At 42.8% G+C, this 22,332-nt stretch overlaps 2 protein-coding genes across 2 annotated transcripts; one reads left to right on the top strand and one right to left on the bottom strand.

Moving 5' to 3' along the window:
* Positions 1-46: 46 nt before the first annotated feature.
* sigirr (single immunoglobulin and toll-interleukin 1 receptor (TIR) domain) lies at positions 47-6,165 on the top strand. Its single transcript, XM_083665870.1, has 10 exons — positions 47-296; positions 1,755-2,060; positions 2,455-2,653; positions 2,999-3,126; positions 3,408-3,548; positions 3,897-4,040; positions 4,383-4,485; positions 4,739-4,889; positions 5,149-5,326; positions 5,562-6,165. Exons 1-10 carry the CDS (start codon positions 227-229, stop codon positions 5,735-5,737), a joined length of 1,596 nt encoding a protein of 531 aa, XP_083521996.1. The 5' UTR covers positions 47-226; the 3' UTR covers positions 5,738-6,165.
* A 762-nt stretch (positions 6,166-6,927) lies between these two features.
* pkp3a (plakophilin 3a) lies at positions 6,928-20,365 on the bottom strand. Its single transcript, XM_083665613.1, has 13 exons — positions 19,899-20,365; positions 16,646-16,731; positions 15,197-16,023; positions 14,193-14,316; positions 13,523-13,727; positions 12,098-12,272; positions 11,870-11,987; positions 11,574-11,738; positions 11,275-11,457; positions 10,909-11,062; positions 10,421-10,616; positions 9,626-9,713; positions 6,928-8,446 (listed from the first exon to the last, which is right to left on the bottom strand). Exons 1-13 carry the CDS (start codon positions 20,125-20,127, stop codon positions 8,405-8,407), a joined length of 2,592 nt encoding a protein of 863 aa, XP_083521739.1. The 5' UTR covers positions 20,128-20,365; the 3' UTR covers positions 6,928-8,404.
* Between the last annotated feature and the right edge of the window lie 1,967 nt (positions 20,366-22,332).

Genomic DNA, 22,332 nt, shown 5'->3' with positions numbered 1-22,332 from the left:
TAGCCTACTTCTGAAAGTTCCACTGAACAGGTGAGCCGACATCACGTGATCACATGCGCAACATCCAAGAAGTCATTCTACAGCAGTGCAGCAGATGTTCTGACTGTCGATCTTTGGAGTTATTACATGTTTATTAGATCGTTATTAAGTTACTGGAGCTGAACGACATTATAAAAACATCTATCCTTCGTCCGGGGGTAAACACGGAATAAGAAGGACGTGAGCAATGACATCGAAACTAGTTGCTTTCATAGTGGCGTGTAATTTATGGCACAATTTCCTGGTATCTGCTGGAGGTAAGATTCCATCCAATGACTTTTCAATGTATTGATGGAATGCAGTTGTTACCTAGCATGCACTTAATTTATAGTCAGTTTTACAATAATAGGAAACTACTTTTACTAATAGGTCAAGCAATAATACATTTACGTTTGTTAACAGCAGACTTAACTGTTTCTCTGGCAATCATATCTGTAGCCATAGTATCCATGTTATAAAGTTAATACATAATTTACTGTAGTATAATTTGTAATGACTGTTTAATTGCATGACAGCACATCAAGAATGAAACTGTACCCACAATGTCGCATCACGTCAAACCTCGAGTGGAAAGTCATCAAAGAAACAACTGAATTAATGCTTGGAGTAGAGACAAACAGCCAATCAGCAATCAATACACACGATCTTTACTCTCAATGTATCAGTGCCACACTGCAATTCACCTGACAGCCAAAATGACACTGGCTCCAATCTAGACTTTGCACCAGGATATGCCCAGTGCCTGTATGTTAATACATCCTAAGGAATGGTAAATAGACATTAGGTGGGTGAACAGACAATGGGTCCCCAGAGCTGAGGAGTTTGACAAGTTTCTCCAGGTTTCACTACCTGTGAATATCTTGTAGAACTGGAACCCCATTTTGTGACTAGACATACTACTTTTTAAATTTGGATGTTGCTGATGTCAACAACATTGGGGCTAGTAGAACTGGTGAATGTCGTATGTAGTATGCTGGACAGAGCTAGTTTGACAGTTCTGGTGGTATTTGCATTTTTAGCCTGTGTGTAGGCTAGCTGTCTCCTGTGAATAAAAGGGTTCAAGGTTGATGCAGACTCCAATGGGCTCTGATGTTACTCATTATTAAGACAGTACATGCTTGAAAATAAATGCATGACCAGTTCGTGTTTGCTCTGCTGTAGAATGGTCTGACATATGCACATTAGAATGTGTGTTATTTGAATTGTTAAGGGCAAAGAATATTCAAATCTGCAATCCAAAACTTTGCAACTGCAAAGGGTTGCAGTTGTACTTGTTAGCTGTTGATTGTCCAACATCATGAGCTGGCCATATGCTTCTGTGAAACAACAGGTAACCACAGAAAAGGGGATCAACATCCCCATCAAGTAGATTTTCTGATTTTATTATTTAGACTCAGCAAAGTACCCATTTGTTCTACGTTATGGCTTCAACTAAAAAACTTGGTGAAAAGCCACCAAGTTCACCTTCATGCACCATTAGGTTCACCTGCACTCAATGTGTAGCCAACAATAATACTCCTCTGTTGAATCAAACACAGAGACTCTATCTCCACAAGCTACAGTATGCAAAGTATTAGATCCAAAGCTTTTTGCAAATGATGGGTGTAATTTCCAGTATTTTGCTTACTGTGGTAGATGACACATCTAGACTCATTTATAAAGCAGAGAGAGTTCAGGGAACTAATTGCTACACCTCTTTCCCTCTCCTGTTACAGTGCATAGTTGTGTAGATGAGAAAAGGTTCAAGGCGCAGGTGTTCCAGGGAGGAGAGAGGGGTCCACATCAGTTGGACTGTCCACTGGAGTCTGGCCTGCTGCAGACCTCCCCCCAGCTGATCTGGCTGAAGGACTGCTCCCCGCTACCCTGGGGCTCCCCATCTAGCCCTGCTCGGGTCATACTCAGTCAGAAGGGCAGAGCCTTCCTGGAGTTCCCCAGCCTCAGCCCTAAGGACCAGGGGAACTACACCTGTATGCTCAAGGACAATCTCAAAGCCGCGTTCACTGTGCAACTCACTATCGAAGGTCTGTTACTTTCAGATTGAGTGTGACCATTCAGAATAGCCACAGTATAGTTATCAGGCTGTCAGATCATGTCTATCATAGCATTATACAATTAAATAGAAATGTAAACAATATGGTAATATCAAGTGTAATGTAATAGCATATCCTCAACGTGGCCAACTCAGTAAGCTATTGTCATACCTCCTAGAGTTAGATTTCATTTTGGATTTGGGGGAGGGGAATTGGTATTTGGTACACCTGCAAAGAGGCATTTGGTTTCAGTGTACCTTCCAGCTATGAGATGGCTGTATCCGCCTAACAAGGTTGGGCTGTGCACATGAAGGCCCCTATTGTTTTTAAAGTTTGTGCCGTTAGTAACTACAGCAGTGGTTTGTGTTTATACGTGTTCACACAGAGCCCCTGTGCACCAAAGCCCCGGAGTTTAAGCCCAGTGGGGGCCTGTCTGAGCTCTGGGAGACCCTGGGCTCCACTGTGTCCCTCAACTGCACTGCCCTCCTGGGCTGGGACCCCAAGGAGCCGCAGTGTGAGACTAACCTGCTCTGGAGCAAGGATGGAAGTCCACTGTCCAACCACAGCCTAAACACCTCCATGTGGTGAGTGAGGGAGTTCACAAACCCCTTCAGATGCAGACAGAATTACAGAAGGTGCTACTAGACTGTGTAAGGCTGTTATTGTACAGTAATAACAATTGAATAGCTCATTAAATACTGTAGTACTGTGTAGCCACCCACATTGTCATACTAAGTACAGATGTCATTTCTTGCAATTGTAATAATAAAAAAAATGTGGGCGCATAAAAGCTTTTGAGAATGAGTGATGTAAAAGCTGAGGAGAAAGTATGATTAAATGTTATCTCTAAACGTATCAATACATTTCACCAGTAAAAGAAGTGTACAGTATCTGGAACCACGATGTTAGAATAGTGCTTCCTGTTCCAGGAACCCTAGTGAATCCCAGCGGATGGTGAGCAGCCTGCTGGTGGTTCACCTCAGAGTGCAGGCTGACTATGGCCTCTACTCCTGTGAGGTGAGGAACATCTCCGCTGACTTCAGCCTCCAGAATACAAGTAAGAGTATAGCAGATTCAGACCGTAAATGCTAGGAATATATCTAGGCAAAGTGGACTTTCACGGTAATGAGTACTTAGTAAGTCTTAATGTTCAAATGTTTTAACAGTGTCCAATGAATTAGTACTGTACCTGAGGTTATATACTATACATTTCATACTATGTCATCATATTGGGCAGAGATTCGGTTGTGATTTTCCAGTTGAAAGAAGTGTGTGTGTGTGTGTGTGTGGGTGTGTGTGTGTGTGTGGGCGTGTGCGCGTGCGTATGTGTGTGAATAGTCCACCCCAGCCACACTGCATCTGTCATCGCAGCCATCACCCTCCTCGCCCTACTGACCATTGCTGCTATGGTGTACTCTGGGTGCCGCCTCAACCTTAAACTGTGGTACAAGAACTCTTATGGAGACTATGAGCTCAATGGTGAGGATCCCACTGCAGTAGTATTATGTAATTTGGTCAAATGTTTATGATAACAGGTAATGTTGACTGATTAATGATGATTGAAAACCCATCTCTTCAGGCTACATCTTAACAGTCCCTCCTAAAGACCTCTTCACCCCCACTACCCCCCTGTACTAACCCTAAACTTAATCCTGATTACTGATTGATTACTTTATCTTCTGATGACTGATGGATAGATGATTCACTTACTTAAACAAATGTATTTGCTGTAAGTCGCTTTAGATAAAGGCGTCTGCTAAATGGCATAAATGTAAATGTAAATGTAAATGATTATGTCTCTTGTTTCTATTCTCCTGATGTCATCAGACGGCAAGATGTATGATGCCTACATCTCCTATGTGAGCAATGATTATGACAGGAAGTTTGTCAACTTCATTCTTAAACCCCACTTGGAGAATAAATATGGACACAAGCTCCACCTGAATGATAATGACATCCTTCCTGGCTCAGGTAATGACACAGCACTCAATAACGAAGAAAGAGGGCTTAACATTCACTTCAACTTGTAGCATGAACTTGGTCACATCATGTAAAGTTCTGATGTAGTGTAGTAGGAAACTATTTAGTTTGGCATGGAGCAGACTGTAAAGTGGGTGGATGTCTTGGCTGACTTTCTCCACCTTGGTGGCTGGATATCTGTGTCTACTGTATATTAAATGTGAGTTTATTCTAGATTATATTGTTGAGGCCCTGTGCAAATCAAGCATTTCATTGCTCTGCTCGCAGAGTATGTGACAATAAATCCACTTTGACTTTGACTGTGTCTCACCCATATCACGCCTCCCTCCTCAGAGCCCTCTGCTGAGCTGCTGATGAATGTGAGCCACTGTCGTCGTCTCATCGTGGTGCTCTCTCACGCCTACCTGGAACACGACTGGTGCTCCAACAACTTCAGGTCAGACCCTCTCTGTCCACCAGAACCATCAAGTTATTCATATAATGTCTCGTGAAAATGTTGAAGAATCGGCTACTATATTCAGAGAACCATTATTATCTCCAGTTCTTTCTACTAGAAATGTCTAGAAATGTTCTAGAAATGGACAGAATGATATCAATCTACTCAAATATACAGTATATTCAGTTTCAATATATGACAGCAGCAGGTGAGTGTAGTCTTATTGACTCTGATAATGTGTCCTTGTTCTCAGGCAGGGCTTGCTGCACCTGCTGGAGCTATCCCAGCGGCTTATCTTCATCGTAATGGCGGGCCAGCCCAAACACATGAATCTGGAGATTACCCACCAGCTCAGACAGCACCAGCACCGACTCACTGTGCTCACATGGGGGCATCACTCCATGGTGAGGAGCAGCTTATGCACTTTCATCATTATAAAATAACTGCCAGGGATGGACAAGTTTGAGATGTTTGATTGTTGGTTTGAGATGTTTGCCATTGTAACATTGTCAGAAGGTTGAAAGTTGTTATGATCGATGGCCCACAGAAAGAAAGTCGTTGTTATAATGAGGTCACAGTAGTAGAGTTTGATGCGCATAGTGAGTAGATGAGTGTGTACTGTCTCTCCACAGACCCCGTCCTCTGTGTTCTGTCTCTCCACAGACCCCGTCCTCTGTGTTCTGGAAGGAGTTGGCCCTGGCCATGCCCCGCAAGGTGGTCTACCACAGTGACTCTGCGGGGGACCCTCAGACCATGCTCCAGGATGACAAGGACCCCATGCTCACCCTGAACCCAGATTACCTGGACTGTCGCCCAGACCCAGACCCTGCAGGAGACCTGGGTAAGAGCACAGGGCTGGTCATGGTCCTCCAAGACCAGATGTTTGGGTAGTTTACAATGTTACAACAATGTTCATAGATCCTATGGAACATGTGTCAGATTGATAATATTGATTGTTGCTTGCATAGGTTGAAAATATTGTCTGTAGCTAGATGCTACAGTCCTGATCCACAGTGAAAACCTGCCCTTACAACCTCCTCCCTCACCCTCTCCTCTCCTCCCTCCCTCTCTTCCAGGGCTGCGTCTCCCTGTGTACAAGGCCCTCACGTCCTCCAGAGCCCCTGTGCTGCCTGCTGACACAGCACCCGTGGCTGAGCTCAAGTCCTCTGAGATCGACATATCTGACCTGGGCGCACGCAACTATGGAGCCCGTACAGACTTCTACTGCCTGGTTACAAAGGAGGACATCTGATCAAGAACCCCCTCCCTCCTCCCTCCCACCTTCAATTACTTATAGAAATGTGTCACCTGACTTAATTATGGTAATTTTATTTTGTCTTTATACTGTATGTGAAATTACTATAGATAGAAATGGCACAGATATATTCCCTCACGAACAACATGCACAATATACTTCTAAATGAATAGAAGTGTTACAGTACAATTATATACTGTTTCAGTGATTTTTGTTCAAATTATTGATTTATTGAATTTGTGATATTTTAGGCTTTTCTACAGCTACAATCACTATTTGAAATATCTGTTGATTATTTAATAGAAGCTGTTTTGTTATATATGCTCCGCACATATTATTATACTGTACATACTGTATGTTATTGATAAAATTGGTAAAATAAAGTGATTAATGGTCGGCTGTGCAGGATCAGGTGATTTCAAGGATTTTGTGTTTGTTTTGTTTTGTGTCTGTTTTTAATTGAATGTGTAGAGTGAATGTGCATTCATTGTATTATGGTTTTATGTTTATATTCTGAAATCTTTCTAATAGAAATATCTAAAAAGCTGCCGTTCCAGTTGCTAAGGCTGTTCACTCTCACACTGTTTTGTTGAAAAATGAAACTAAACACCAGGTCACCGCATATTTACCCATAAACCTTTGTCGTGTTCCATGACAGCCATGCCAAAGTGTATCTTCGGTTTCTGTTATTCAAAGAAGACGTATTTTACTTTACCAGCAGAGGGCAGACTAAATTCAGACTTGAGTCATCAAGAAACGTAGGCTTTAATATCTAAGGATTTTATCATTAACTCCGTTCCTTATGGTGATTGTAGTATTTACTGCTTACAACTTTGGTTGTTGTGGTTATAATGGTTAATGTATAACTAAGATTTTACCTTGAGGAGATCCAATCTGTACTTTCTCTTTCTTTTGTTTAAAGGTGTCATGGTATCCAGGGTAGTGTCGGAAAGGGTTGGTCTTGCTTGGTTAAACAGAGTACAGATCAGGGGAGGGTGCGGCAGGCCCAGGGCCATGTATTATTCCTGTCTGAGCAGGAGAAAGTATGAAAACAGGGCGGAGCATAGAACTCACAGCACTGTCAGTCTTCTACATGGCGCGCAACTGCAACCTCACAACAATACAATACAACTTCCAAGATTATTTTTTTTCATTCTGAATAACAAAATTAATTTCATGAACAAATGTAAGAACTATTTTCCCTTTATTAGTTACAAAATATGCATTTTACACATCAGCAGTTAACAGTTAAAAAGCACATTGGATTACCATATCGTAGATACAGTATAGAGTAAAGTACAGTAGTCTCATTGTACATTGGAAGATAGACAGTCACACCAATTCTTTATCTAAGAAAACATCTCTTTCCAGTAATAATGTTAATCATATTTTGTTTTATATGACAAAAGATTATTAAAGCAGTTCATATTATTTTAATACCAATAATCATTCGAACATACTTTTCTAAGGTTTTAAATGTTTACTTTTAAATCCAATTAAAATATATTTCCAATAGAGTTAAACATTTTTCAATACCAAAAATAGACTTGAAAATCACCTTTCCCGAGGCTAAGCAAAAAACATTCAGGAGAAAGGTTATCTCAAACAATGTGATGTAAACAAAATATTATATACTTTTATACATTTATGCATTAACTAAGTACAATACAAATATTGCAGCATGCTCTGTAGGAGAATTCCAATGGCTGCATGCTTTTCCCCCAGCCTTGATGAAATTAACTTACAACTGTTTGTTGACTTAATCCACAAAATACATTATAATACCCCAGATATTAGGCAAACAAAACAGCAAGTAGTGGCAAGTGATCAACAACTAAATAATGATTCCATATGATAGTTTCATTTGTCAAGAAGAAGTGGTGGTACAGTATCCATCTTTATTTTTTATCAAGCATTTCTGATTAACAGTGTTCCACATTCAGCTTTTAGAGTACCATTATCCCTTTTCTGAATACCAGACTTTTTGCACATGCACATTTCAGTAGCTGTTATTTGCTTCTGTATTTTTCATTTTTCATCCAGGAAAATGTATTACATTCAGTAACTCTCAGTAATAATTATATTATTAATTTCAATTATTACTACATACAAATAATGAAAAACATATGCAATTAATAACATCTAAAAAATAAACCAGTATAAAAGCGCACTAGAATTGTCTTATTCAACAGAGCAAGCCATACTTTTGTATACTTTTGTATATTAGCTTGGACTTGTCAGCCAACAGTTGGGGTTTGAAGACTGCGTTGGTGCTAAATAACAAAATGGGGCTCTCCACCTATCTCCGCCATTAACAGGGAGTGGTGCCACATTACAGTTGGGCGGGCAGGAGAAGTGTTAAGAGGCAAGTCCATTAAATACATTGCACTGAGAAAAAAACTGTGATTCCACAAGACATACAGAATTCAAACATACAAAGGAAAATGGTAAAGGTGCACATCTGCTATCATGAGAATCCATCACTAATGTAATCACTATACAGGATCCATCTTTATTGTCATTTGCTATTGCAGTTTGTCTGATTCCATGTCCACAGGAGGTAGTCAAGGAGTCTTTTCAGTTGCGCAAATCCTCCTCGATCACTTAAGTGTTCATACTTTTTCAGCTATTTGGCAGTGTAAGATTGTATCTTGAGTCCTTTTTTTAGATCGTCATGTCTGCAAAGTCTGGTCGTGTAAACCCTTTCTGCAAAGAACAAAAATAAGAGAAACATTTGTCAAGAGATATTTTCCAAAGAGCATGCCGTATGTGTGAACATTGAAACCCAGAGGAGTGACAGGGTCAATACAGAGATGTGTGTGACAGTGTTTGTTTCTATGTGGAGAGTGTAATGTACAGTGTTTATTTTGTATACAGCAGTACTTTGTGTCTCAAGACCATTTTCCCATCAGGGACTACACAGTTTATCCTATCCTATCCTACAATGCTTGGTCTATTTCCTACAGTGTCTACACCATGGTTTTGAAAAATGCTGTGACCTTTGAACCTGAGACACACTGTTATACAGTCTAACATACGTAGGTGACCGTGTAGCAGAACATGCAACAGAAATGATAACGGAACTCATATTTTTTTTTTTATGTTTAAAAACAGTCTGTGGATCAAGGCAGAGAAAGGTATTTTTGCGCTGTTGCAACTTGCTCATCAGGAAATCACCTGTGAACCGCACCCTTAGGAGGGGCAGGCCACCATCTTGGGGGACAGGCTACCGTAATCCTACCAAGTCCCTCCCAACTGAAAGGTGTGTGTCTGTGTAAAACGTGAACAGTTACGAACGCATATTTTTGAACATGAACCACCCTGTCCTGAAGCGTATTTCAATGTACCCAGACACACACACACACACAGACATGCAAACACATGCATGCACACACTTGCACATTAGCGCACATACTGTACAAAGGAATGTGGGTGGAGCTGCTTACTACAATATATTTAACCACTGATAATATTCTTGTGTGTGTGTGTGCATGCATGCGTGCTTGCATGTGTCCTGTGTGTGTTGTTTGTGCATGTGAGACTAAGCGATATGGATCAATGGTTATTCAGTTCAAGGATTAGAGAAGACAGTTTGCTTCAAATGTAAGTGGAGCACAGTGAAAGGAGAGGAATTCTACAGGGAATCCCTTCTGTGTACATTATTAAGAAATGTCCCCAGGTATTCAGGCTCCTCATACTGTATTCACACTAGCCAGAGACTTAAACACTTATAAAATGTCCTTAATTACTGCAATAGAGGCCCCACTTAGAGAATGTATGAACATACTGTATGCAGATGTAATGTAACATCAGTTTGTTCAGAAAGGGACCATACATTTACTCCTGATTATAAATCACATAGATAGCCCTTCTCCAGTGTCTCACCTGTTTGTAGTCCTTGTGCAGCTTCTTGTACTGAAACATGTTGCAGAGAACAGTGGCTGCTGCCTTGGCTGCTTTCAGCTTCCCAGGGCTAAAAGAAATAGTGACACATTCAAGGTTAACAATCAGCATTTGGACAGAAATTAATTGTTAAGAAAACAATACAAACAATGAAACCAGAGGTACTGCAAGACATGATCCGCAGTACAATGGATGCATTGTACTGTATGCATGTCATCAGTGGGTTGATACAGTGGATAAAGGGGACCTAATTCTAAAAATGTTATTTCTTATTAGCTTATTGTCCCCCACAATGAACTCAGGGAGGGGACTGTGGATCGGTCTCCATCCGTCCGTATATTTGTATGTTTGTATGTCACACACAATATCTTCGACACCACTGGGACAATTTTGGCGAAACTTGGGTGGTCTTGCCATAGAGATCCAGCATTTATAAAATGACACTGATGGGCAGTGTGGGAGAACATGTTTACGGTAGTAGACTTGTTTGATTTGATAAGCGATAGGCTTATCTGGACTATCACAGTGTACAGGTGTTGGATCTCATGAGCTCATAATACTGCATCTGTGCTTGGGCAGGGACAGAGTATGTAAATACCGGGGAAATGATTTACCTCATGCTCTGTGACCCAGAGTACAGTACATATGTATCCACTCTTTCTCTGCCACTTAGGAAACACAGTCATTACATAGATCAGCCAATAAAATCAGCATCTGAAAGGCTTTTCATGGTCTTTATTATCAAACAATGACTCAATATTCTTCTTCATCCCGTACCTGCTGTCATGAGAGTTCTTGATGGCCACCAGTTTCTGCAGCCCATCGAAGAAGGTGATGTCTCGTGCAGCTAGAGAGCTGCTGGTCACCAGGTTGTTGAGGGCACCACAGATGTTCACCACCACGTCACCGGACGGCTCCTTCTGGTGGCCGTCGCTGGGCAACTTGGTCACCAAGTGATTCACTACCTTTGTTGCTGGATGGAGAAAGAAAGATTGTTAGCCAAGAGAAAGATTATTTAGCCAACTGTTGTCCCTTGCACAAACATTTCTCCCTCCCACAATTATGCATGTATGTCATTAAGGGCTGAATGTTATCGAGAGATCTGCACATAAGTAAAATTCCAAACATTTCCCAATGTATGATTTATGCGATGGTCAAGAAAGTTCCACACATGCATCTCTTAATTAGGAATTAAGCCCTCAATGAAATGCATCAATCTGTTTCTTTTTTTTTTAAAGAGAGGGTTTAAGGTGAAAGGCACTGACCCATGTCGTTCTTGTCTTTAGCGTGACGGGACAGGTTCCTGAGGAAGCCGGTGAGCGAGCGCAGCTCCATGTCATTGCTGGTACGCAGGAGGTCCAACACTACAGGGACCATCCGCTCCTGCTCCAGAGCCACCCGACTCAGCACCGACGCCCACTGAGGGGAGAGAGGGGTAGAGAGGGAGAGAAAGAGAAAGAGAAAGAGAGAGAGATAGAGATAGATAGAGAGAGGGAGAGGGAGAGGGAGAGGGAGAGAGAGAGGGAGAGAGAGAGAGAGAAAGTTCAGTTCAGGTCATTGGAACACTGGCTGTATGTTTTTTTGGGCTGTATCTGACTGAGTATTTGGGACTACTAAGGAGAGCTGCTCACTCTCTTGTCTCCAGCGGTGATGTTCTGCAGTGCTCCAGCAGCAGCCTCGCGGGTGGTGGAGTTGATCTCACAGCGCTGCAGCACACGGTTATATAGCCCCACCACTTGTGGGTGCCACAGCCACTCCAGCCCCTTGGGCACCTTGGCCACCTCAGTGAACGTGGACAGATCCTGGTTCTTCCTCTGAAAGGGTAGAGGGTGTTACTACCATGTATGATACAGGAACTCCAACTAAACATACTCAGGGTCTGTTCTGATGACCTGCTGTCAAAAGAATGACCTCCTCAAAAGCTACGTACATTTTTGGCTTTCTTGCCCTGAGGGGTAAAACAACCAATGGCTTCGCCCGTCGAGGAACCCTGCGCTCGGGTTGGTCCCTCCAGACGCATCAGGACAGAGGGTGGAATCTCAGTGTACAGCTGGTAGGAGAGGTTCCTGAGGACACACACTGCATTCTCCACTCCCTGGAGACACAGAGAGAGGGAGGGAGAGAGAGACAGAGACACAGAGAGAGAGAGGGTTAAAACACTATTTAACATTTAACATTAAGAGGCAGGTTCATCCTCCTCCATTCCACTAAGATGCTCAGTCTTACCTTGTCCTCCACCTTGCCGTCCTTGAGGGATGCCTGGATGTAGCCCACCAGTGCGTCCACCAGCCCGTGGGTATCCCTCATCTGCTGGCGGGTCTTCTCATTTACTGAGCTCATGTTCCTGAGGTCAGCAGGCCACACAGGGGTCAAGGAGTTAAAGAGCTGATTCAACAATGATAAATATCTTTCAGAGGAAAATGCACCAACAGCTCCATACGTGTGTATGAGTACCTGAGGCATCCAGTGGTGTTGTAGTAGATGTCTACCTCTGACGGGCTCTGCTGGATGACCTCTGAGTCTCCGCTGCCTGAGAGGGGGATGAGGATCTTCTCTGTCAGTTCAGGTAAGGTCTCCCTGGCCAGCTTCTCCTTCAGGTTGTCTTTGGACGACAGGTTCCACAGAATACCTGCAGAGACACAAGGACCTTTAGTCACCTGGACATGCCTGTACCCCACAAAAAAAAGAAATCTAAATGGCTTTTGCACACATCACATATTAAGCGTGGAATAACCACTACTCAAACATGGCCTTAGTGGAGGTGAATTTACTCAGTAAAGTATTTGTCATTTCAGCGAATCACACGACTGTGAGACGCGGCTTCGAATCAGAAATGTTCTGTGCAAGCACTGGCAAGAGGTGTTGTGGAAGATGACTGGTTGATAGATTAACCGATTAAGCCGATTGCTATGTGACAGGCAGATTCTCCCGGTCATTGTATTTTAAATGAAGGCCAAGTTGATGAGTTGGTGAGTGTCTGGGGAATGAGATTAATACTATACTAATAGGCTTCCACTCTGATTTCAATATGGGGATATTGTAGCCAAAGGCATATTTGCACGTATGATCAAAACAGGACTTGTGTGACTGACTATCAGATGACCATACTCATACAGTAGGCAACAGTTTACCTCCAAAACCACTCGCAGTGGCTTCTCTCCCACACTGTACCTAATTGGCTGTGTTTCAATTACATGATCTTGTCTAGATCTAGATACACAGATCGTGTTCGAACAGCTAGAGTGAGTGACACAGCTTGACTCATTCTGTAGGGAGTGGCAGTGAGAGCTGTACAGGTCGAGACAACTCACACACACACACACACACACACACTCCCTCCCCCTCCTTACACACCCATGAGAACAGAGGGAACCTCCTCCTGGCTGTGTGTACTCACACACACCCATTAAAGCAGGAGTCTTCTACTCTCCCCACCGCTTCTCATTCATCACTGGGGACTGCCCATACAGACCTCACCCAAGAACCACCCCTTCAAATATCATGGAACCTAGATCGTAAATACAAGCCAGGCTGAGGTGATTTGGGCGGGTGGTAGTTCATGAGACAAGGGCACTACTCTAGGAGTTCACTTTACATTGAAAGGAGTCACCACAGCTCCATGATTTTCATGTATTTTATCTTCTCCCCTCCCACTCAGGGTGAAATCATTCCAGAAAAGAAAGTTCTTCCGGTCACACCTAGGAATTTCAAGGACACTACTTGCTGGAAGTGAACAGCCATTATTACCAGGTCAGACAAGTACATGCCTGTTTGGTTTTGCAGTTCCATTTGAGTCAGAGAGAGAGAGAGAGAGAGAGAGAGAGAGAGAGAAAAAGAGCGGGAGAGGGAGAGAGAGAGAGAGAGACAGGGCTTTCGTACCTGTGATGTTCTTGCGTAGCTCATCATCAGGCTCCTTCAGTGCCTCAATGAGTTGTGGGATTCCCCCCTCCTCGATCAGGGCCACCTTGTTGTCCATGTTCTCGTAGATGAGGTTGCGTGTTGCACCGGTGGCATAGCGCTGCACCTCCTGGCTGTCACTGTTAAACAGCCTCACCAGCTCAGTGATGCCCTTACAGCGGCGCACCTGGTGAAGGGAGGGAGAAGGAGTTGTGTGAGTGAAACAGCCAAGTAAACCCTGTGTCACCTCTCCAACAAGAGGATACATAGAGTATCTCTAACACCTCTTAAGTAGCAGGAACACAGCAGTGAAATATGTGTGTAACAAGCTATCACAAGCTATCTTAAGCCAATATAAGCCAATAAAGCAAAGTTACAAAAGATAGTTGCCACTACAGACATTTTCTTTTTAATAAGATGTCTGATCATTTTAGTCTGGGGTAATGCAAGCCACAGCTTTCAATCACGACAATATGCGTAGAGGTTGGCATAGCTGGAAGCACACCAATGTGTTGAGGCAGGAACATAATTTATCTACTGTGAAGCATATTTTAGGGCAGTCAGTTCACATGCTTGTGAACATTGTCAACATCATAAAGGGATATCAGACATGGGAAATGAAGAGAAGATAAGAAGTGACTCATTATTGTACCTCGATCTTGGCATCATTGTTGTTATAGCACTCATGCTGAATATAGGCCGCTCCCAAGACCTGCGTCTCATACTCAGAATCTGCCAGGTACCTGACAGCTGTGGGCATGTCCAAGTTATTGATTCTGTCAACGTTAAAATAAGAAAAACACATCATGAGTGATTTCATTATACTCAAATCAAATGACACACTGTGTGTGTGTGTGTGTGTGTGTGTGTGTGTGTGTGTGTGTGTGTGTGTGTGTGTGTGTGTGTGTGTGTGTGTGTGTGAGTGTGTGTGAGTGTGTGTGATGATTCACTTAATTAAACAAATGTATTTGTTGTAAGTCGCTTTGGATAAAGGCATTTGCTAAATGCTGTAAATGTAAAGGTAAATGTGTGTGTGTGTGTGTGTGTGTGTGTGTGTGTGTGTGTGTATTCTAAGCTATCACACTGTGGTCTTTCCATCGGCTTTTCTCAACTCAAGCTGTTTGTGTATGAAATGTGAAGCCTGGAACTGCTCTGGTGCCACACCCAAACCAGTCCTTCCACTACGGAGCCACCTCAAAATCCACAAGAAAATATACGATTCCCATCACACACTCCCTCAATAAAACTGTCAATAGACATCCACTCCCAATGTCATGTGAACACTCTCTAAACACTCTCTGAACACTTCCTGAGACATGCAGATTAACATTGGTCATATTGGGGGAAAGTTCTTACTGTATTTCAGATTGTTAGATATGACTGTACACCCTGCAGTGTGGAAGTGTTTGTCGTACTGCATCATTTTAGGCTTTCACCCCCAGGCATTCCAAACCAGAAGTATGGGTGGGTGTGGGTATGCTTGGGAGTTAACATGAGAAACTAATGACTTTCCTTTTCAGGTCACACAACCCAAAAATAAAATGGGTTGTGTGTTTAAAAAACATGTGCTTAGGGAGACTTATGCTCTTCCATGCACTTTTAAAGGCACCATGTCACAACCAATAACAATGATCATTTCTTATTTAGGCCTCTCACCCGCTCAGGTTGCCCATGCTGCCAGTCATGTCCATCTGCCCGTCAAAGATGTCCATGCCCTTGCCAACACTTTGCATGCTTTTGATTGACATGGCTCGATGCAGGGGGGCCTGGCGTTGCTGCATCATCATTAGGTTGCCCTGGGAGCCAGAGGACACCTTGTTCATGATGAAGCCTCCTCCTCCTCCTCCTCCTCCCCCATAGGTGCTTCCCTCTGAGGGAGGAAAGGTGTTGGTCCCAGACATGGAGCCCATACTCATGCGGTTGTTACGGTTGTTAATCCTGCTGATGGTGCGGAATGCTGGGCCCTTGAAGGAGTGTGTCTGGACTATCTCCTGCTCCCCTCCACCCATCCCTCCGCTGCGGGCCAGGGTGCCACTGAGGGAGCGCATCATGGTGGGCTGGAAGGTCATGGAGCCCCCTCCCTGCCTTATCTGGTTGTTGGCGCTGTAGCTGTTCATACTGTTGTACTGCCGGTTGAAGTTGGCGTCGCGTTCAGAGACCAGGCTGCCCTCGCTTTCGTCCATCCAGGCTGTCACGGGGGAGGGCTGCTGGGGCAGGTTTTGCAGACGCATGGAGCGCAGGGAAATGTTGTCAGGGTCGGGTCGGCTCATGGTACGGGTCACAGTGGACATCTGCTGCCTAGTGGCCTGGTAACCTCCTCCCAGACGCATGTCATCATGCTGGTACATGGACCCACCTCCTCCACCACCACCACCACCCCCACCACCCCCACCGCCGCCAGACATGCTGACCCTCTGCAACTGGCCCAGGTCCACGGCAGAGCGAGAGGAGTAGCCACTGGAGTACTGAGACATCCGAGGTGCCTGCATCATGGGACAGTACAGAGGAGAGGCATGAATCAATACCTCACAGAGGAGTCATTACAGCACTGAGTCACAAAGGAGTGGTTCTATACTGTAGATGGTGTGTTGACTTAGTGAAAGTCTGAGTACATAGCTTAATGCAAATTCTTAAAACGGGGAAGTTGGTGAATGTTTTTTGCGTTGAATGGGTCTGTTTGCAACATTATGATGAAGTTTCTCTTTTATTCTGTGTAGTTTACTGTCTAAATCTAGTACAGTGCTGAATTACTTTCCAGGTAATGAAGGGATTGTGAAGAGTTGCCATAAATAATACAATTCATTCAATAATGAAATGTATTGTGTCATAGTCTAATGACATCTACTATGATGATGTCTTCCTATAGTATGCTACTGAAGGTATGGAAGAATCTTGAGGGTGGACTTCAGGCCCTGAGCTGACTAATGGTGAACTGTGAAATACCACACTTATGGAGCCCAGAGTGGCTCACTGGCCCTGTACTGTGAAACCAACGCATGATACTGTAGACTACTTCTTTATGAAAGGCAGCTGTTTGCCTATATGTGTAAATATATGTGTGTAAATATGTAGGAATTATAAATTACTATTGCACAGTATACACACCATGACCGGTCTGGAGGCTGTGTAAACGTAAGACTTGGAGCTGAATCCTGGGTTGTAGGTCTGGTATTTCACTGTAGAAGAACCGCCTTAAAATAAGAGAAAAGGGAGAAATGATGATTAGAAAAAATCAGTCCAGCTTATGGCCTTGTTCAATCAAATTCTGTAACCTGATTTCAGGCCCGGGGTAAGTCCAAAACACTTTTCTTGTGTTGCCTAATCAAACCCAGACAGAAGACACTAGACTTTCTTTGTATCCCTGATGTTTGCATTGTATAGGCCCTAATTGATGATAAACATAGATATGGCTGTGCTTCATGTAATTGTAAAACTTGAGGAAATCTATATATTGATAAGAAATAATGATCTTGATTATACACCAACAACAAAATAGCCATGAATAAATAACTGCCTGGGAAGAAAAATCTTGTCCCAACACTGTGAACTACTAAAAGAAGGTAACATTCCCAGAATTAGCTGACAACTATATGCATAAATTATACAAGACCAGGCTAGGGCCTATTCTGCTGACAAGATTTAGTTGTCTCACTAAGTCATTCACCAGGCTACAACATCTGATCATGGACAACAGAGTATGACCTCACTGGTTACCCTGCATCAGGAGAGCAACACAGTTAACAATGTATACATGTATGGACCAGCCCAGCCCAGTGCAGACAGTGTCTAAATGTTGCTCTATCGCCAGAGCACAGGAAGCTGTGGCCTTAGGGCTAGGCGGTCTGATAGAGGAGTCAGGTGGCAGTGACACGCACCTTGTCAGAAGGAGGTGTTGATGACACTTGACCTCATAATAGTGCATTGACACGGTTATCTGGATTCACTGAAAGCAGGACCCTTCTATCTAATAGACTGTGTGACATCTACGCAGCAGATGTCTTAAAGTGTAATTTTCAATACATATACTGTATATAGAAATATTCAACACCTACAACCTGCACTATTTACCTGTAAAAGTGTGTATAGTTGAATTGGTCATTCTTTGATGTCGGACAACAGTATGTATCTTATATACAGTACATTCTTATAGCATATAAGAATAAGTGTGGGTGTGCGTGCGTGTGTGTGTGTGTGTGTGTACACATGTATGTGTTAATGCGTGTGACCGTGTGGGTATGTGTGTTCCTAGGTGAGTCGGAGGGAGGGGTGTATGACTGAGCTTCATGTTTGACTGAGGCAGCGGGACACACAACAAACCGGTCAGAGGAGAAAGAGACACTCCCTCTGGCCACTCCCTCTGGCCCAGCCCAGGCCTACACTGACAACACCCAAATACCAAACACACAGATTCCACTTGGCAAGTTTCTTACACCTGGTCTTTGATCACATCACATGAAGCATCACAACAAAGTTTAGCTCCAGTATAATGTATCATTCTCTTTTGTATGACTTACTGTCTGTCAGGACATGTCTCCCTAAGGAGAATAATTAGCCATTTATGAAAATTCACAGTTGCAGAATTTGGATATAAGAGGGCGGTACCTTGGAAGCCCCTCAGGGTGGTTCCTCCATCTGTGAATACATTTTCCATTATCCTTTATTGTTCATCTACTTTTCTGCAAGCACAGCTGCATTGACAACATTGTATGTTGTATTGTCTTAAATAGACTGCTGTATGTGAAATGCTGTCTAAGTGATTGGATATGTTCCTCCCAACAGAGCTCAGGGCACAGTCACTGGAATAGAATGGATTTAATCACCTTAATGGATTTACTGCTCAGCTTTAGGTGATCATATCGGTCTTTTCAACCTATAAAGAATCCAGCAACAGGGCACAAAACACCCAGACAGCGCTTTTGTCACAAACAATTTAGTTCTAGAGAATACACAATTCCCTTTTGAAGTTCAAGTTTTGAAGGGGAAATATTCAGTTGGTATTGTTGACCCAGTTAGCTGACTTAAGTGCTCCTATTCTGCTCTCTAAAACACACTGGACCGTCCTGTATGTGTGTGTGGTTTCCGCCTCAGGGTAACACTAAAACTGGAACACTGCATCTGTACAGGGACTTAGAATTGTGTTGTGTGAATCCCACAACACAAATTATAGGTGTTAGACCTGGCACAGACACTCCAGACTGTAAGGTGTAGAAGTAAGGTTCCTGGATCAGTCAACAGTCACCCTTTGTTATTAGATACTATAAACATGGAGGGAACACAATGGAACATAATCATGGTTGTCTGTCTGTGTGTCTCACTGACTGCTCTCTCATTCTATAGACTACACAGGTATGACACACGCTCTTGTCATGACTTGTGCGTATCAGTACAGCATGGGGAGCTCCATAACACTATGAACAAGCTAATAATAGGAGGAATTCAGAGTGGTGAAAAGCTATGCAAGACAACATGGTGGTAATGATGTCATGAGAGAGTATCTATCTCCTATTGTATTACGCACAGTCAATCGCCATATGGAAGATTGGAACTAACACTGAATACTTCAGGAAACCCTTCAGCACTTGGGACTCCCAGAGCTTGCATTACATAACAAGCCCACTTTGCCAATCAGCTTGCTTTGTCAAGACAGACCATTGACGGTCATTCTTTGACATGGTTTTGTACTTAGGCAAGCACCACAAAAGCTGGTTCTTTCACACTGTCATCAGCCAGATAACCCTTGAATCCTCTCCTCTTCAAGCTGACTAAGACCTGTAACCCAATCGTACTGAAGCACTTTCACCCTAGTTCGCACCAGGTACCTGTGAGATCATGAAAGCCATGCTTGTTTAGGCCTGTTAAACATTAACCCTTTTTTTTTTTAATCCTTGTAGCCCAAGAGGGTGCAGTCATTGTGTTGCCTTGTAATCTCAGGGTCACTCTCACAGTCCTGTTGAAGTGAATGGACACATTCCATCCAACTTGTTCAGCAGGGAGAAAAAAGCTGACAAGTGTGGAAAGTCTCACAGATACTCACAGACACAAAAACTTTCACACACACTCACGGGGTTGTGATACACACACATACACACACACACACTCACACACTCACACACACATTTAACACCAAAGGACATTCCAGGCTGAACTAAAAATAAGTCTTAGACCTATCTTGGAAGATAGATAATTCATGAATTGGACTCTTGAATTGGTATTTCTCTTAAAATAATGGCTATGTGGACCTTTACTCTAAGTAATGTCACTTGCCGCAGATATAGTAGTTTCTGAGACACAATCCAGTACTGTTAAAACCAATGACATGACAACCAGTGACATTTCTCTACTGGAGGTTCAAGCCTACCTGAGGAAGCATAATGAGCGGCCGAGCCGTTCAGTCGCGGAAGCGAATGCGTAGTTTTCTCCGCGAGCCGCAACTGGACCTGCTGCTGGACCCTCTTCGCCTTGGCCATCTCATCCGACAGAGTGCCCCCATGTCCGAGCTGGATGTCGGAGGGGACCGCGTAAGTGCTGACCGTGTTGTTGCGCTGTAAAGCGGACAAAAAGACGTTGTCTGAATTTACAATACTCATTGTTGGACCTTGGATGGACGAGCAGTGTGGACGAGCAATCCCAAGCGGATACAGAGAATTAAAAAAAGTTCTAAGCACTCCGACAGTCCTCTGTTGTCTAAACAAATGCGTTTCAGGAAATTGGTAATCACGGTTACTCGCAGTTGACTTTCACGTTCAGCTGCGAGATAGTTTTCGAGTTACGACTGCTCCCTCAATCATGAACTGTCTGAATTGAAATCCACATCGGGGTGGAGTCTGTATGACTCATGCTGTATAATACCTGACCCAGGTAAAGCAAATGTTTTTCATAAAGTGGGTGGGCCCTTATGTAAATCAGATGAAAGGCAACGACTGCTAACTATTATCAGGCTTGCTATTGTTGATATTGTAACTACTGTTACTGTTGGTATTGTTGTACCAAGTAGGCCTATTTATGTTATTATCATTATTACTTTTTCATGAAATCATTGGTCGATTCCTTGTGAACATATCTTCATAAGTAGCAAAACAGTAGAAACACTAACAGTACAACTACAGTAACTCTGTAGAAGTAAATTGCAAACCATTCCATTGAGACATATCATATGATAATCAATGCTCAATTTCCAGCACCAGTTACTCAGTGGTACCACACGTGCCAGTCTGATGTTGAAGTGTGTGTGTGTGTGTGTGTGTGGAAGCCTGTTAAAGGTGTGGTACAACCATACCCTGTGATTATATGGGTGCCACACCTTGGTTTTACCTGGCTTGTTTTACCTGTGCATAGCAACACCCAATCAGGCAATGCAGGCCTATCAGTATCCACCTCCTTGCATTTCCCAACATACCCACTTGTATGATACTTGACCTTTTGCATAATAAAAATCAATTAAAAAAAAAAAAGGGTTTATCCTTTGTTCTAGTGTTGTGACTGCTTTTGCCACCTATCCTTATGGAAAGTTTTACTTGCGACTGTGATGTATAATTAATTCACACATTTTGACGAATGTACTTATTGTATGTCACTCTGGATAAGAGTGTTTACTAAACGACTAGAATGTAGAACAATGTAATGTATGTAAATGAGTGGTAGGATGTAAATGAGTGGGAGGAGCACATGTAAAACATTTCCTGTGCACATAAATGTTCTGGCTATCACTTTAATTCACTACAACCCCCTCTGCCACCTCCAAAATCAACCATACACACCCCTCAACCCCTTAAAAACATACTTCACCTTGTTATGGTCTCATTGGATGACAGATACAGTATTAACCCTACACATTGACATCCTTTACCAGCAAAATGTCACTGCCATTTCGGAATTCTGTCTACCCATGTTGCCTTACACTAGCTTCAATTGTCACATCAATGTGTTTGTTTCAAGCAGTGCAGTACAGCACACACAAACTCTTATCATATGCAACAAATAGGTATGAATAGGTACACTCTATAATGCTATCAGAAATTCAAATATTGCTGAATATTCATGATCAGTATAAAAATAAAATGTACTATAATGACAAAGGCTTTAGATTAAACCATTATCAAGCAGTTGTCCCAAGTACAAAAGTCGTACACAACTGAAACCCAGTCAATAAGCAATCAGTCTCTTCACTCACCATCACTGTAGGGCTACTGAGTGTTCTCTGGAGTGAGCTTCTGTGTTGATAAACGGATCTGATGTGGTAGAACTTTTTAAAGTAATGTGGTTCTAGAGTCTCAATAGTCAACGCCCTGAAGATTAATTTGGCATTGTACCCTGTCTTTACCGTCAGAGAATGACACATACATGGGAGAGAGAGAGAGAGGATGTAATGACTCAAAGATTAAGGTATTATTCTGAGAATTGGGATGATAATTAGAAATAATAAGATACAGATACCAGGTATCAGAGTGAGATATCAGTCCCCAGTGTTTCATATTACATCCTGTCACACAATCACAACGTGATGTCTGTTTGAAGTCTAATAACAATATGTACTGCTTGTCAACTACTGTATACATTGTTAAAAGCTGTCTTTGATAATATACATAATATAAATGTGTCAAGTGAATACAATTGTTTGATTAGAGTCAATGTGTGTGTGTGTGTGTGTGTGTGTGTGTGTGTGTGTGTGTGTGTGTGTGTGTGTGTGTGTGTGTGTGTGTGTGATAGAGAGAGAGAAAGCTTAATTTGAGACAAGAGATTTTGTCTTTGTATTTGTGTTTAAGAGAGGATGAGACTTCTAAACAGCTGAAAGC

This window comes from Argentina silus (genome assembly GCF_951799395.1).
Source record: "Argentina silus genome assembly, chromosome: 3".
NCBI lineage: Eukaryota > Metazoa > Chordata > Actinopteri > Argentiniformes > Argentinidae > Argentina > Argentina silus.
The sequence above is the reverse complement of the archived record's forward strand: the minus strand, read 5'-3'. Positions and strand labels throughout refer to the sequence as shown.

What these genes read in the sequence shown, in the direction of transcription:
- sigirr (XM_083665870.1), top strand. Translation starts at nt 227, where the DNA reads ATGACATCGAAACTAGTTGCTTTCATAGTGGCGTGTAATTTATGGCAC. An exon ending in TGTGCAACTCACTATCGAAG is followed by an intron (nt 2,061 to 2,454) that starts GTCTGTTACTTT and finishes GTGTTCACACAG; the next exon opens with AGCCCCTGTGCACCAAAGCC. An exon ending in AGACCCTGCAGGAGACCTGG is followed by an intron (nt 5,327 to 5,561) that starts GTAAGAGCACAG and finishes CCTCTCTTCCAG; the next exon opens with GGCTGCGTCTCCCTGTGTAC.
- pkp3a (XM_083665613.1), bottom strand. Translation starts at nt 20,127, where the DNA reads ATGAGTATTGTAAATTCAGACAACGTCTTTTTGTCCGCTTTACAGCGC. An exon ending in GCTACGCAAGAACATCACAG is followed by an intron (nt 12,273 to 13,522) that starts GTACGAAAGCCC and finishes GTGTCTCTGCAG; the next exon opens with GTATTCTGTGGAACCTGTCG. An exon ending in ACGGCAAGGTGGAGGACAAG is followed by an intron (nt 11,739 to 11,869) that starts GTAAGACTGAGC and finishes CTGTGTCTCCAG; the next exon opens with GGAGTGGAGAATGCAGTGTG.